Source organism: Acyrthosiphon pisum, chromosome A2 (assembly GCF_005508785.2).
Source record: "Acyrthosiphon pisum isolate AL4f chromosome A2, pea_aphid_22Mar2018_4r6ur, whole genome shotgun sequence".
NCBI lineage: Eukaryota > Metazoa > Arthropoda > Insecta > Hemiptera > Aphididae > Acyrthosiphon > Acyrthosiphon pisum.
In genome coordinates, this window is record NC_042495.1 from 88103602 (window position 1) to 88121088 (window position 17487).

A 17487-nucleotide genomic window follows, 5' to 3' on the forward strand; every position below is an offset into this window, starting at 1 on the left:
TATTTTAAAAATAATTTATATATTGTGATAATATAATATAATATAATTTATACATTATTATCCGCACGTCCTCTGTTGTGACTTTTACCAAACGATCTTAATATAACCTGTGCATTTTTTAAACGACGTCATGTTTTTGAACCAAAATGAACGAAAATATGAAACACAGAAGTACCTAATAGCAATGATCTTATAGAATAATATTATGCTTGAAAAAAAAATAGTAAACGTGACTCCCAATAGAGAATCTAAAAAACCCACGTACCAAAAAAATGCTATTTTTATAACTTTCAGAGAGACGTTAAAAATACAATAAATTGTTAATATAATATGAGGTATACATTTGTTTTTTTAAAAAATATTTTTGTGAAATGTTTTGAAAGATAAAAAAATGGTTTTGCCATACAAAATCTTTGAACAGATTAGGTTTTGTACTAAAATGGATCACCTCGTATATGTAGGGTGTAAGTTATAAAGTAATAATATAGTCAGCAGGTGCTTCTACCTACTTATAGGTCAGGTAATAACTAATAACATAATATTACATTTTGTATTATAAATAATAATATTAATAAAATAAAATCAATCTCCGTCTATATACGATTATCATATCATAATGTTATTATAGTCTCTCATTGCTTTTGATATCTTCTGATCCGGCTTATACGTCATACACATGTGCACGCGCCGCAAAAAGTTGCGTTCGCGTGAAAGTGCACAAACGCAAAACGGACCAACGTTTTTCAATTATTCAACGTCTTTCTAAATTACAATTCTCGCGACTCCGGCTAATAATTGTCTACCCGTTTATCGCCGAGCGCAGTAATCCGTTTTATTGTTCACGTATATAAAATAAATGTATATAAGCTAACGCGAGCTATACAGTTCAGCGACTTCGGTGCGATATACGCTGTGGCCAGAGGAGCTGTTTGGGTAGGCGGCAGGGTGTAATTTAGCATCCTTATTTATTTCTCCGTCTTATAGGCCAGCCATAAATTTACAAACTTGCCGAATAATTCATATATTTTAATATAAGATATTCGTCTGTGGAAGTATTAATGGATAATATGTTTATTATTTGTAATTGTGTATTATTGGTATCCATGACAAAACGTATTTCCAACTTTCCAATTTTTTTTTTTTTTGAATCATTAAAACAATAAATGTCATACATTATTCCCTTTTAAACCCATACGTACCCTTTTACACACATGGAGTATATACATCAATGGCAATGATGAATAAAAAGTGGCTTGACGATGAAAAAAATTGGTCTGTTTAAATGTTGGCATCCCTATTAAAACTTAAGATGGCACCACTGCAGGTTCGCACCACCATAATAATGTAATAATAATAATAATATTACACTAGCCATAGGTATACTGCAGCGTTCGAGATTTTATGAAATTGCGTTAAAACAAATAAAGCGCCGTAGCGGTGTAAAAATTAATGGCTTCCGTTTAACGAGATCACGTTATATACCTAATAATACTACTACATAAAATAATATATCACCACAGTGGATGGCGGACAAAAATCTCGAACGACGGTCGAATAAAAATAATTAATGTAATTGGTTTACTATATAGGTATTAGGTAAGGTCGGACGAATGGATTAGCTTAGAAATAAAATATAGCTTATCACGTGACGGCCGCGATTCGTTTACTGGTTTGATTTCGTCTATTTGCACTGTCGTTTTTAATCCTTATAATGACGGAAACCCCCGTGGGTTAATATAATATATTGTATGTATCTATTCGACGGATGTTACGTTTTTAAAGTTTCATTTAATGTATAGGTCGCCAATTAATATTTTTGAAGTGCCACATTATAGAAATCTGAAAATTGTCAGTGGGTCATAAAAATTGCTAAAATCGGTAAAACTAATGAACAAAAGTGATAAATTACAACACAAAATCGATAATATTATACGTTTTATACGTATAAAATATTATCGATTTTTAATTTTTTTTCTTGTCTGTCGGCTGTATAAAATGTATCCACATGTGACCCGCAGGACGCCATTTGGCGACCCCTAGGGTATAGGTACTAACCACTATTGTATCGATGGCTCGTTCATCGTATCATTCGTACTATATTTAGTACTCGTGTATGATATACGTCTGGAAATCGTCCACTGAAGATCGTGATTTTTAACTATATATGGTGGGCTGAAATGACGATTTTGAGGTCCGAAAACAATAAGCACGTTTAAAGATGTTATTACTATTATTATTATTTTATACGTATGTCTTCCCACAGGTCATTCCGGCCACGTCGACTGTCAGCCTGAACGGGCAAACTGAGCTAAGGTGCATGACGTCCTCTTCGAACGACGGACAGCACTCTATCACTTGGTACAAGGACGGCAGAGTGATGGCAGGCAGGGCGCAGAGGGACGTCCTCAGGCTCGTTTCGGTCAGCCGAGCCGATTGCGGCACGTATCAATGTCTGGTGCGCAGGGGCGACGGGGAGACGGCACAGAGCGCGGCCACCGTACGCTTGGGTGGTGAGTAAATCAATTTACCGTATTTTTGGTAGCGCGTGATTGCTTTTGAAAAAAAAACGTATCTACCGTCCAAGACAGTCACCGTATACTGAAAAATAACGTTTAAATTCTACTAAAACAATATTGTGTGGCACTCCACCAATTTTCCACCACCCGCACTTTAATTGCACTTATATAATGATAATATTGTATTAATAAGTAATAACAATGTAAGAATAATTTACAATAATGATAACAATATAATAGCTTCCTATACATGCCAATCCCATTGGTATCATTATATTAATCCTCGCTTTTATTTATTTGAAAATCACGGGCGTGGAATTAAAATTCGTGGTACATTACAACGTAACAAGGGGAGAGCGGTTCGATGGTTTTCATTTTTTTCCATCGGGTTTTTTTTATCATCATTTCCGACCGATGACTGATGAGATATTTGAATGTGCACACTCGAGCGCAAGTAAAATTTTTACAGAAAAAAATCCAATTTACGTGTAAATCAATTCCCGCACACACGCGACAATAATGCACGCACCACAACCACATAGACATTAAAAGCGTTTGATCGTCCAAATCACTGCGGCATAATAATATATTACCTAACGTGTTTGGGATGAAATCCAATGTAAACTCGGTGTAATTTTTTTTACAATAATAATTATTCGGTTTCGTGTAAGTAAATAACGTTTCGATAAGTTTTCGTAGTTGCGATTTATGACTATGTCAATCGAAAATGTACAGAGCTCGAAAATACTAATTTAAAATATTATTTAGTATATAGGAGCGCGGGACACTTTGATATAATGAGTCTATAATATATAGACTTTCGTTTTCAAAGTTTCGTATATACTCGACAATAAAGTTAGTTTGAATACGCAATCAAAATATAACTTTGAATATTTATTGACCCATTGTAAGCCGTGGAAAGTATTAATATATATTTAACGACAAATACTTCTGCTGAAGTTCAATAAATATTATTCTAACATTTAACTTGATTCGAAAATTTTACTCTATCATACATTAATAATAAAGCGTACTGTTGAACTTTCCAGTGTACGTACTCACTCACATACGGCTCGTTTGTATAGACAAGAAAACCTTCTCCGAAGTAAATGTACAATAGTAATATACCACACAACCAGTACTTATTACTCGACAATTAGAAAATTAACTCCTTGTAAAATATACATTTCTTTTCGTTTAATTTATATAGTAAATTCATATAAATTAAACTAAAAATAATTTAACTTTGTTCACGAGTGTTATAAATTGTCGTTTCACAGACGCCCCGCCGATTATGGAGTACACGTTTATTGAGCAAACACTACAACCTGGCCCGACCGTGTCGTTAAAGTGCAGCGCGTCTGGAAACCCTACACCATCAATGGCGTGGTCGCTTGATGGTTTTAAATTACCAGATCATCCGAGGTGAGTGATTTTATAAAGCATATACATCTGTCCTTTATAGACAGTATATAATAAGTACAATGCAGACAACCAGTAAAAATAATGATTTACTGCAGAAGAAAATGATGTACCTACCTATACTCAATAGGTACTATTGTTAATATGTCCTGTTGGCCGTATGCTTGTATCGGTGGTTACGATGCTATTCGATGAATATAATTTGCCTAATAGAATAATAAGCATACGTCTTATACATACCTACGTGTTTACTAAAATTTATTTAAATTATATCTCTCGCGTTAATATGATAAAAACGAAGAATTATTTTCGAAAAGAAAGTTTATTTGACATTTTGGTTACAAACTGGAATAAGAAACATGTAGTTCATTTTCTATTTTGCTTCATCAATCAAACTCTGTTCAAGAACCCACCAACAACTTAATATAACTATCAACATACTTAAATCCAAAATCAACATAAAAATATTCTTAATCTAAATATCATCATATTGTGTAAATGTGTAACTAATGTAAATGTAATATTATATTATTAAGTAGAGACTTACACAAGTCTAAAAATTTGAATCGTTTATTATCGTAACAATCGATGTTTATATTCTATCATGCCATCACAAATCAATTTTTAAAACAAAATATTTTAGAATATCATTTTGTGTGTGAAAATGTTGGACTGACATTGCACGATGAATTGTGCCAAAATAAAACAGTGCCAACTGTCGGTAAAACCCGTACGTAATTGTGTCCACCACGCAGGATTTTAAACAACATACCTTATCCCCACCATTCTCGCCAAGCTACACTGTAATGTTAGCAAATACCGAGGGTGAGTTTAATTCTTAGGATTAAAAAAATAAATAAAAATAAAAACAATCGATTTTCTGCTTAAAAGTTCCATTGCTGTTGTAAATAAATAAACGTGAAAAATTCAGCATCAAAGTAAATATCCGAACGAAAGTCTAAAGACTAAAGATTCTTTTCCAATTGAATTCACTACTAAAAGTCCGTTCTTATGAATTCCATTGAAAGATTCACACGTGGATGGACGCATTTGTTGGTAAAATCGACATTAAATGAATGAAAGAACACGTAGTATTTTTATGTAACAATCGGACACATGAAATCAGTTAGCAAAGAGGTCTTATAAAAAGTTTTGAAAATTGACACGAAAAACCTCTTAAAAATGTATATTATTCAGTAAAATATGGATTGAAAATATATCAAACCACCATCTCTGAGAAGTTAAAATGTTTTCATAATAATAGTGCGGTCTAGAATAACATATGTTATCTTTTATGATGGACATAATAGTGCCTGTAACTGTTCCTTGGGTTATGGTTAATAGTTAGATACTGACATTATAGAGCCGCATTGCATGTGGCTAACCACTGTCCACTAACTGAATATATAACCGGAATGGTTAACCGTAAAGGCGGTTACATACGTATTTCTATATTGAGTCATTATATTATCAAAGTTTGTTTTTGTCTAGCCAGAAAAGCAACATAGTAGTTAGATGTATTTTATATTATTTTTAATCAAGAATACTGTTGTAAATCAAATAGTTAGGTTAAAAACTAGGCATTTGAAATAAATAATTTGTCTTGCGCATATTTTTACATTATTTATAGCCTATAGATGGCATAAATAATGTAAAAACCTAACCTAACCTGCTGCTGCTTTTATAGCTCAGTGTCTTTTATTATCCATTAAATATTCACACATCATTTACCTAAGGCATTTCATAAAAGTGAATAATGACTATTGGCAATTCGACTTTTAACTTTACGATACAATATTATAGGTTATAGCCTTTAGGTATACATATGTATGTTGGTAAATACTAAATAGGTAAACATAATATATTAAACAATTTGTTAAGTACCAACATTTTCTTTGTTTAGAATTATAACTTTAAATTCCTTATGTCAAACCTAATCGTTGACGAATATAAATAATATATAATATAATACAAATATAAATATAATAGGTAAGTATAACTATATAATATCATTTAGATACAAAAAATACCTCCAAAATATGTTGTTTTAATCAGTATGACGCATGGTTTAAAAAGTTTAATTTTCAGATATTTAATTGGCCAATACGTTACGCTGCATGGAGATATTGTTAGTCATTTGAATATTTCACAAGTTTTGGTGGAAGATGGAGGTGAATATACATGCACAGCCAATAACCGAGCAGGAACTACTTCGCATTCTGCTAGGCTTAATATCTATGGTAAGTTTTACTACGAATAACAACTTAACGTCTTAACTCATGTAACACGCCAAACAATTATCAAAACTTGTATCAAATTTTGCACGTACATCATCAATGATATTGATTACCTCCTGCTGGCTAATATTTAATTTATGTAACATAAAGGGTATAGTATTGAAACTAAAATCATTATAGGTACTCAGATTTCAAAATTCGTTCCTATATTGTACAATATATGGCTTTGTATAAATGAAAAAAATCTTATAATAATTATAAGATATTTTATAATAATCAGAATTATTCTGATTTTTATATTAAATATGTTTTAAATAATTATATTTAAAATGTGTGTATAAGTATATTAAAAAAATACTTCGCATTGTTCAAAATATTATAAATATAATTTCGTATGAATATAAGTAGTAATATATTTATTTATTTATTGATTTATTTAATAAACATTTTTACTCTTTTGCTTAAATACATCGTTATAAACCATTCACGAAATTCTCGATAAAATTACTTATTTTGTTTTAAATACCTTCTGCATAAATACGTGGTTATAATTGTTACCATTTTAATATATAAAGTCATTCACCAAGCACGCTAACCCCCATTAATAGTGAATTTTTTCAAATTCTGAATTTCGGAATTCTCAAACATACAAAGTCAAAATTTTGGGTTTTCTTAACCCAAATTCATTGACAGAATATTATTCGTAGTACATAAAGTCAAATAACTCAAAAACTACTCGTTCGAGTTTTCATTTTAATACGTCATCATTTTCAGAAAAATAATTTGCTAAATAATTTAAGTAAAAAAGAGGGTTCTATCATTTGAAGAACAGAAGTTCGTATATCCACAAAACATCCTTAAGTAATAAAAAAATTCTCGAGAACTTAAAAATATGGTATTTAGGTATAATATTTAAAAATTCTAAGATTTTGAACAACTGTATTAATTAAAAATAGATAAATACGGTATAACGTATAATGTATAACGTAAAACTGCATAATGTATACACAACCATACGTATAATGTATAACCTAACTTAACCTGACTTGCTTATCGAAATTATTCTATAAGCTTCAATCTATATACGTTCGTAAAATTATTGTATGCAACCTGCTGCAGGTGATCCGTACGTGAGACCGATGAACAAGATCACGGCCGTGGCCGGAGAAAACATGAAGATAAAATGTCCGGTAGCCGGATATCCGATCAACGAGATTCGATGGGAAAAGGGTGAGTGATACCGACCTCCATATATCATTAGTATATCCACAGTATTTCTGGAAATGCGTGTATACATTTTGCCTAATTTTATGTGTTACGAACGAAAGTCGAAATCGGGCAACCCTCAGAAATTCCCGGGAAAAACGGGAACTGATCAGGGTACTTGGATAAAACGTAATATTTTGAATTTTCCTCATGCAAACATAATTGTGGCAAACATGATGTGGACAAAACCGTAGTGATAGGAATGATTATAAAAATAGTAGGATTTTATTACAGTTATTAATGATTATTGATGACAAAAACTTGACGTATTTAAAACAAGAAACAATTTTCAATTAATTAGTAGCTATTAAATGCTATTGCTAGCAATATGATTAATATTGAAGTACTATAATTGAGAACATCGAGTTCAAAATTCGCTAAAAATTAAATATATGGATCTAATTTGTGTAACACCAAATAAATAACATTATTTTAATGTACATAAATAAATAAAATGTCTGTGAAAGATATAAATACCACAAAAATATATTTTTATTATTAAATGTGCAAGTAAGTATATAATATTTTTTTTTTTTTTTTTTATTAATTTCTAAAGATTTAACATCGACAACAAATGCTATTATAGTTACAAGAAGGTTATGAATTGATGTAATTAAATACAAAGATAAGTTATATAATTAGCTTACATATTTTTTCTATATAAGGCTGGACAATTTTGTTTGTTTCATAAAATAAACAATTATATCTAGGTTTTTTTAATGATTGGGTCCGAGTGCGGCGTATAGGTATAGGTATACTATTTTATATCTTATATTGTGATCAATTTATTGGATAATAATTAGGTTGTTAATTTTTTACATAATATTCTTTTAGTTTTTAAAATCAACCCTATAATACTACCATGACTATAGTATAAAGCAATTATATTAAAAAATATAATATTCATATTATATAATATGTAATAAATAATAATATATAAATATTATTATATTGTTGTGCAAATTATATAATTTGCACAACAATCTTTAATTTATCGATATTTACATAATTACGTAATATTTTTAAAAAAAAATGTTATTTACCCACTGTGAAATATTCAAAATTGTATAGTTACTACTGTTTGGTCCAAATGTTGTTAACCATAACTAGGTTTTGTCCAAATAATGTTGGTCACAACTATAGATTTGTCCGGGCTAAGTCGTGACAAGACATTTTTCCCAAGTATACCTTTTATGGACAGTTCTCGTTTTGTCCGTGGGCATTTATGAGATTTACTCGATTTTTTCTTTTTCCCGTAACATATTACATGACGTATACGCATTTGAATATCGTACACCTATTTCCGGTTTCCGGTGCACAAACCTATTATACAGATGGCAAAGAGTTGCCGGAGGACCTGAGGCAGAAGACCGATTTACAGCTGGGAGTGCTGTCCGTGCTGTCGGTGCAAAAAGGAGTGGACTCGGGCTCATACACGTGCATAGCGAACAACAAACACGGACATTCGGCCAAAATGACTACCACGGTGGACGTGATCGGTAAGGTTTTTGACACGCGAGTGCACGCGCCTCTCCGTGGTTCAAGGGGTGCCGAGCGATGGGATTTCAATGGTCGGAATAGGCACTCGATAATAGGCACTTCGTGGCGTCGCGTAAACAAGGGTTGTTCGGAAATGGTAAACCGCCCCGGAGCGTATAACGTATTATTGTTTGCAAAAATACCGATTTTATGTGATTTTTTTTGTTGGGGGGGGGGGGGGGTGATAGCTGTGGGGTTGACAGGGTAGTTGTGTCGGGAGCGGTGCCTAAGGGGTGCGGGATGGAGCCGTTGGAGTTTAAGTGGAAAGTCATCCACCGAAATTATACTGCACATACGTAATACACGTGTACATATTATATTATAACATATTACAGAGAAATTGATTTCCTCGACTTGACCCAAATGTTTTAAATTTACAATTACGGTGGGAAAAAAATGTTCCGTTAAAAAATTGTTTATATATTTTCTACGGTTTTCGATCAATACAAAATATACCGAATCATAATTACCGAGAAACGAAATTTTAATCTACTTTGTATGGTGTTCCATGTGGCTTTGAACCCGTTTAATTCTATGTATATTTTTAAAAAAAATCAAAGGTAGTTTATTTTAATTGTTTGTTACAAACACTATAAATTTTCATTATTATTTTTTACTATATTATGGTAAATTTTTATTTTTATTGAAACGATACAAAAGATTAAATTAAAATGAATTATTCATGACACCATTCAAATATTATTATATCAATACATTTAATCTATATGTTATTGACCATAAATATTATCTTTTCATTGATAAAACCTTTTATTTTTAGTTTTTAAATTCGAGAAAGGTAACCTGTCTTCCAAGGATATAAATATTATTAATCTTACAAATAGGCAACCTTAATTAAATAATTACTTTTTGTACGTAAATAAAAATTAAATTAAATTAATACAACTTCCATTAATAACAATCTCATTAGTTAAACAAATTTGATTTTAAAGTTGGTAAATATTTATTTATTTATAGTATAAATAGTGACTACGTCGAAATGCATTATATTTCATAATAATATATATTCATATAATTATTTCACAGATATAATATAATATTATTATAGTTCCTAAATAAAATTTAATATATTTTACGAGCAATTTAATATCAGCCATTAACATACATTGAATTCATTAATTTCCTGCAATAAATTAATTGCACCATTCAGTTCTAACGAGGCCCCCTTGGACAACCTATAGGTTGATCATATTCTATTCATGTCAAAAATAATAGATTTATTGACGTTAAATTAAAAACATAATTGTTATATCAATATAGGTATGACATTCTTAAGTTATTTAAACAAATTAAAACCCCCAACATTTAAAAAAAAAAAAGTGTAATCTACTTATAATTATTAATTATCTTAATGACACAACAATTGCACGCTAAAATAAATTAAGGTTGACGATTTTGACACTTTGTAATAGATGAGAGGTCCAATATTATTAGTGATAACAATTTTAATTTGAGGTCAAAATTAAAAATTACTATTTTTAATGGTTAACCTACCGCATACACGTTGATATGTAACATATTATTATTATTATTATTATTATTACAGTATTACCATCGTGATGGCTGGTACTCTAACAATAATAATAATAATATTCCGTTAATGTAATGGATACTAGTCTGAACGCATACTTCAAAATCAAAATACACATTGTTTCCGCGAGCCTATGTTTGCTGTAAGCCTAACCATTTTATCAACGTGGTGTATATAGAACACCAGAGTAAATAATTAAAATTGCAGAACTTTTGAGTGCATGATCAAACACTATAAGCAAAAGTATCATCGTTTCGTATTTAATTGAAAAAGTTTCTGTACCGACGAAATATCGTTAAGATTGTTTTGATTTAAAATGCATTTCGCCGCTATAAATATGAATTCTCTTGAAAATTCGCTCGCCGATTCTTGAAAAAATAAAGTATAATACCTATATCGTTGTCTATAACATGATACAATAGGTACATCATGATTTCCGCGTGTACCTATACCTTATCAGAGGAGAGTATTCGTTTTAACGTCAAAATATAGTATTATATTGTTATCATGACATTATCATTATATGAAAAATTATCCATCAAAGAAAATATTATGCTTTATACATTATACGCAGTGCATTAGATACATATTATATAGGATATATATTATACTCAAGTATACACAATACAATGTTCGAAAACCAGACATGCATTATAGAGTACAAAATCGTGTGTAGCGATTGGAAAACGTACCTGACCCTGATTTCGGGAAGTTTATATTCCTCGTAGAACCTGATGATATTCCGGAATATTAAAACCACGTGATCGAGTGGAAAACGAATTTGTTCTAGCGTTTACAAAGAAGAAAAAGGTTTCCTCCGACACAAATATTTCACGTGCTCGACGAACGTGTATAATATATATTTTTAGTCACGAACTCAACTTAAAGCACGCAAAATGGCTGCAAACGCAAATTTTGCAGTAGCAATAGAAATTCATAGTCATCACAATGAATTTAAAATGCGTTTACCTGTTGAGTGCCGTGTTAAATTCAAATCGGGCTTTCCAAGAGAAAAAAAAAGGTCATTGAAACTCCGAGCAACCTTTGGCGTGACCACGTAGAGAGGGGCCCACATGAAAGATTCATTTTCAATATGTTTGTGTTTTTCCTTCGCCCGGGCCGCCTTGAACCGATTCTATACATTATTACCAACAAAGGAAATATTTCAGAACGCACAATTTGATTTCGACCAACAGTATACGATACGGCGGTACCCATATTATATGTGTGTTTTCTTTTTAAGTTTTTCCGCATTCACCGCCAATGGCATAATTTAATTTATAACTTCAATAAATCGGGAGCATAAAAGAAACGTTTACATTTTAGGTCGCAGCAGGAAGCTTTTCTGCTCCCGACCGTATTTCCCCCTTTTTTTTTGTTTGTGGTATATCGAAATGTGCCTGCTCCGAAAATTTTCTTCGTGCACGTAATAATGTATACGTAATATACCTAATATAAAATATGTCTAACTCAAATTTTTATTCTTAGCAGTTATAGAAAAAATATTTTACTTTAATCTTCGAAAACGAATTATATAATATCATATTAAATAATAGTAATATACTTATACTATTTCACGTCACGGCTGCACATCGTCCACGGCGGCGGAAGAGTATATAATATATATACATATATTATACAGGTATTATATGACGAATTCCTCCGAGTGCAGCCGAAAGAATTTTTAATAGGTTATAGCAGTTCACATTCCGCAAACGTAAATGATTGTATATTGTCCACAACCGTTTTTATCCTCCAATTCATTCTCTGCCGCTATCGCATCAAAATGTTTTTGTCGTCGGTGCACGATAAACGAGATTTTCTTATAAATTCAGAAACTTGTACGAGGTATTGAAAAGTTTTTTTTTCTCTCTATTCGCACTAACTGCAACGACTACAACATTTATAAATTCAAAAACGTTTCGATAATTTAATTTTAATGGTTGGCAAAACTTCATCGAGTAACGACCGAGTTTACCACGTTTTTCGGTACAAGTTGGATATTAATTTTTTTCAATAATAATAAATCTGATTTCAAAAGTTTAAATGTTGATACCTCAATCATTATCGTTATTTTATAAGTGTATATAGATATAGAACATTACGTGTACATAATTTCAGTTATTAAGTTTCGTTTTTGAAAGTTTCTGTGTGTACCTACAAAGAAAATAATATGAAATATTATGTATATTCGCTGTCTGCGTTCCCTGCACGTCGTTTAACAAATAATTAACAATATTTTCTATACATTTCTGGTTGAAATATAATATAATAAACGAACAGCTGTAATTTTAAACTTTGTATTAGTCTTAAACACAAAACTAATACGAACAACATGACGATAATTTATAAGGTCATTGACATACGTGTGAGGCGTTTATATATATATATATTTATATCGTAAAAAATACAATGTCATAAAACCGTGTGATTCCGAGACACCAATTATTACACTACTGCACAAGTTCTTCCTACAAGTCCGCGGTCCCATCCGAGTTACCAATAAAAAGCTCGATTCCGATATTAAATATCAATTGTTACCACAATAATACATCGTGAATAATAATACCTAACATGCATAACATTATTATTATGATAATAAAATAATATTGTAGGTCGTCCATTCAATCGTCTTCCTTTGCAACGATCGTTTTTGTTTTTATCGCAGTACGGTTTCATCGTGTTCTACGAGGTAATACCCGCGACTACGTAAAAAATTGATCGGTGCGGTTCGTATAATGTACGCCAAGCCCTAGACGCGGTGGTAATTTTACCGGAAGCCTTCTATACTATATATAATATATATATATAATATATATATATATTATATATGCATAACATTACGTTCGCGAATGCGATAACTTCCGGGTTGCCGGACAGTAAAAACTTATCGTTCGAAACCGTTCGACGACGCTACTACGAAATAACTTTTTGCGGGAAAAAAATTATAATAAAACCTCCCCGGTTGTAGTCCGATATACGTTGACCGACAAGTGTGGTAAACTTTTTTTGTCCCGTAGATAACCCCTAAGATAGAATCATCGCAAATATCCCCCTAAGTGCCTAACAGTACGTATTGTTATTGTCAGCTATTCGTCTGAATATATAGTAGGTACCTATACGTCAAACTGCAAGTAGCTTGCAATAGCCTTATATAGTTGGCAAAAAACCCAAAATGTTATTATTATTTTTTATAAAATTAAATTAAATTTGTATAAATCAACATAATCCCAATCAAAAAATTGATAAATTAATACTACCAAATAGTAGGAATACTAGGTATTTTTCAATACCAATAACAATAATAGAGTATAGTAGCTAACCCAAAATCAAATAAGTTGAAATTAATTAAAATTAATAAAAATTTAAAAAATGTATGTGGTACAATTACAACATCCAGCTTCTACGAATTATAAACTCGAGAATTGGCAATCATTCAAATCTTTCGTGTATTTCGTTCACAAATTAACTTTTACTTTGCAATCGTTGTTCTCAAAATTTAAGTGTACTTATTTGTTTTAGATACATTTCACAATGGATATCTTTTTCAATTAACAAAAGAATATTTGGGAGGGTGGAATAAAATTCTGAATTAATCTGTTCGTTCTAAAGTAGATGAAAATTCTGCTCACATTTGGAAAATCACAGTCATCAGGACGTATAATAATGCCTAATACTTATATATTTATACGTACGGGAAACAATTTGAACGGTTGTACCTATAATGGTGTAATATTCATTTTTAATTTCCGATTTTTTCAATTCGAACACTTATGGTTTTGGGAACCAATATTTATATAATATATTGCATTTCCCGACGTGCGTATCTACAATACTGCAGTGGCGATCAGGACATGATATACCTACCTGCCTATATTACCATTATCATATCCCACCGAAAACACGAATTTGATAATAAATTGCAGCGCCTCCGCGGCTCAGCACGCTCCAGGCGGAACGGACGGCGAACGTTGGCGAGCGGGCCAGCATCACGTGCTCGGTGATCAGTGGCGACCTGCCGCTGACGATCGCGTGGTCCAAGGACTACAGTGGCGGTCCACTTGGCCCGGCCGCCACTGTCACCCGAGTGGACAATTACAATAGCGTGCTGGCTTTCGAGACGCTCGGGCCGCAGCACACCGGCAACTATAGTTGCGAAGCCGGTAACCACGCGGCCCGGCGTGTGGTCACGCAGCGGTTGATCGTCAACGGTAAAAGAAACGAAAATAACTTACGGTCGCCCGTCGACGGTTTTTTTAAACATTTTTTACTATCCTTTTTTTCGATTTTTACCCCAATCGATTCTCATTTGTATTGGACTACTACCATATACACCCCTCCCCACCCAGCTGCTGCCAGTCGTGCGTTTTACGTAGCTGAATTTTGTTTTTTACTCGTGGTATATTTTATACATTATTATATACTGCGCGGTCGGCGTTTTGAGTTTATTATATTACATTTATATATATTTTGTTATTTAGACGTATTGTTGCGTATATATTACTATTATTATATTTGTATTGTGTACATTGTTTTTTTAACTTTTCTACGTTTATATTATTATTATCATCATCGCAATATCCCATATTGTGGTGCGTCTTTTACGAGGTGATTTTTTTTTCTAAACACGATTCACGCAAAATAAATCACTCGGTCAAATGTTATTTTTGTATAAAAATACAAATTTAAAGTTGTTACTATTATGCCGCAAAAATTAAGTTTATTTTTTTTTTTTTACGCCGCTATTACGCCAACAAAATAAAAATAAACTTAATTTTTCATTCATGCATTATAATATGTTGATATACGACAATCACATAAAATAACAGAAAAAAAATCACTCCGTATACAAATATATTTATTATTATCATTATTATTATTATTATTATTATTATTATTCTGTACGTGTCGTGAAGTCGTCCTTACTGTTCTGTATTGACGTCACTATATTTTTTTACAGTGTTTATATTATTATTATCGTATATACATTTATAATTTTGTTTTGTTTTCCCATTAGTACCTCCCGTAATTGAGCCTTTTAATTTCCCCGGCGACGGGCTGGTAGAAGGCACGCGGACGAGGGTCGTGTGCGGCGTGAGCCACGGCGATCCTCCGCTGAGCATCGCGTGGCTCAAGGACGGCGCGCCCGTCCTGCTGCAGGTCGGCGGCGGCGGTGGCGGCGGTGAGGACCCGTTGGCCGCCGTCGCCACTGCCACTGCTTCCGCCACTTTCGGCAACGGCGGCGGCAGCAGTGGCGACGGTGCCGTGGTCGTCACCACGCTTGACCCGTACTCCAGTTTGCTCAGCATTCCCAGGCTCACACGACACCACACCGGCCGGTATACCTGCCAGGCCCAAAACCCCGCGGCCCAGGTCAGGTACACGGCCGCGCTACTAGTCAAAGGTAAGTGCACAAGACAAATGACCCCCACAAATCCATCACCCCCCGCGCTACAGTCATATCATCTCCTCGACAATCACACCACACATACACACACGCGCGCGCTCACGTCGGACTTTTGCTCGGCAGTTCGATCAACGTTAAACGATACACGATACTGACGTAGATCATTATATTATTATTGTAACATAATATTATATATATTATTATAATGAGACCAGCGGATCGTCGTGCATCGAACACCCTCCTACAAGATGTATAAGACCCATGATGGGTCACGGTTTTATGTAAGCTCCACGAGTATGCATATTATAGTGAACTACATAAATTTAAACCGTTTTATAATGACTACAAAATTCAAATTTAAAGTATCGGGCCAGTTCGAGGCAGTCGTCCTGAAAATAATTTAACGTCTTGGTCAAAACAATTAATATCGCCTTAATTATAAATCATACAATTTTTGAATTCAACGAATATTTACTTATTTATTTTTACTTTTTGGGATCTTTTCGAATCTGAATACTTTAACACACTTGTGATATTAATCTAAAATCGGGAAGTTCAGAGGTTAGATTGGGTTAGATTTAGAGGTGTTTATTTTAAGATATTTACTATACACAGTCAACAATACTTCGAACGGTTTTTTTTTAATTCGATATACCTATTTAATACATATTTTTTTACAACGTAAAAATCTAATTAAAGTTTGTTGTCGTTGGCCACAGGTACATATTTTGTACTTGTTATCACAGTCACCAACGTGATAATGAGTGCATCTGACCACCCTCGTGTATGGACAATCCGAGTTCTCATATTAAACACTCAATATTAATATTATGATCTACTACGTGCCGCATACCGTGATCTACGTGACCGAACGTGGATAACGTATCTGGTATCGTTTCAGCGACCGACGAAAATCCGGCGCAGACTACGTATTTCGGTCTGACTGAACGCGTAGTCCGTCCGTCCGTCCGACGATTTCCGTCGGACGTTTTTTGCGGCAGGGCCATCGAAACACAAACATTTTATATACCTACGTTGATAAAGCGTTTGCTCGGCTTTTGCACCATTACACCATCGCCACCACCACCACCACTACCACCACATATTATACGTATATACAATTTGCAGTGTCGAGAGCCAAGCGACCGGAACTCGTTTATCGTTTTCGGGACCCGAAGGGTACATTTAAAAAGACAGTTTCACGGCGGACAATTATTCCACACAGAGTTCGAACGGACGCCGATCGACCGTCCGACGTAAATTATGTAAATAAAAACGAAAATAACAAAGGTCCGAGAGCGTATTCCGATCGTATAATGCGCTATATATACTCTCGTATATATTTATATATTATATGTGTTTAACTCACTTCACCCCCATCCTCCCCTCCCACCATCGATCTCGATGCCCATTAGGTTCGGTCTGTGAATGTGCAGTATACCCGCGGAGTAAAGTTGTATCGTATAAAAATGTACGGAGATAGAAACGCGTTAAATTAATACCGAAAAAAACAATCGACGTCACTAACAACGTTTCGAATAATACTATAAC

General features: G+C 33.0%; 1 protein-coding gene across 4 annotated transcripts in view; it reads left to right on the forward strand.

Annotated features, from left to right (window-relative positions):
• Positions 1–17487, forward strand: part of LOC100163371 (Down syndrome cell adhesion molecule-like protein Dscam2) — a 141326-nt gene that overhangs the window by 101459 nt on the left and 22380 nt on the right. For 3 of the 4 annotated variants that reach the window (XM_008181381.3, XM_001949227.5, XM_008181383.3), the window contains exons 7-12: positions 2264–2510; positions 3797–3941; positions 6027–6178; positions 7295–7405; positions 8776–8940; positions 15547–15933. In XM_008181381.3, the coding sequence (XP_008179603.1) occupies positions 2264–2510; positions 3797–3941; positions 6027–6178; positions 7295–7405; positions 8776–8940; positions 15547–15933 (1207 nt within the window). Of the gene's footprint in view, positions 1–2263; positions 2511–3796; positions 3942–6026; positions 6179–7294; positions 7406–8775; positions 8941–14455; positions 14741–15546; positions 15934–17487 lie in introns of all 4 variants that reach the window. The other variant, XM_008181392.3, reaches the window with a different exon arrangement.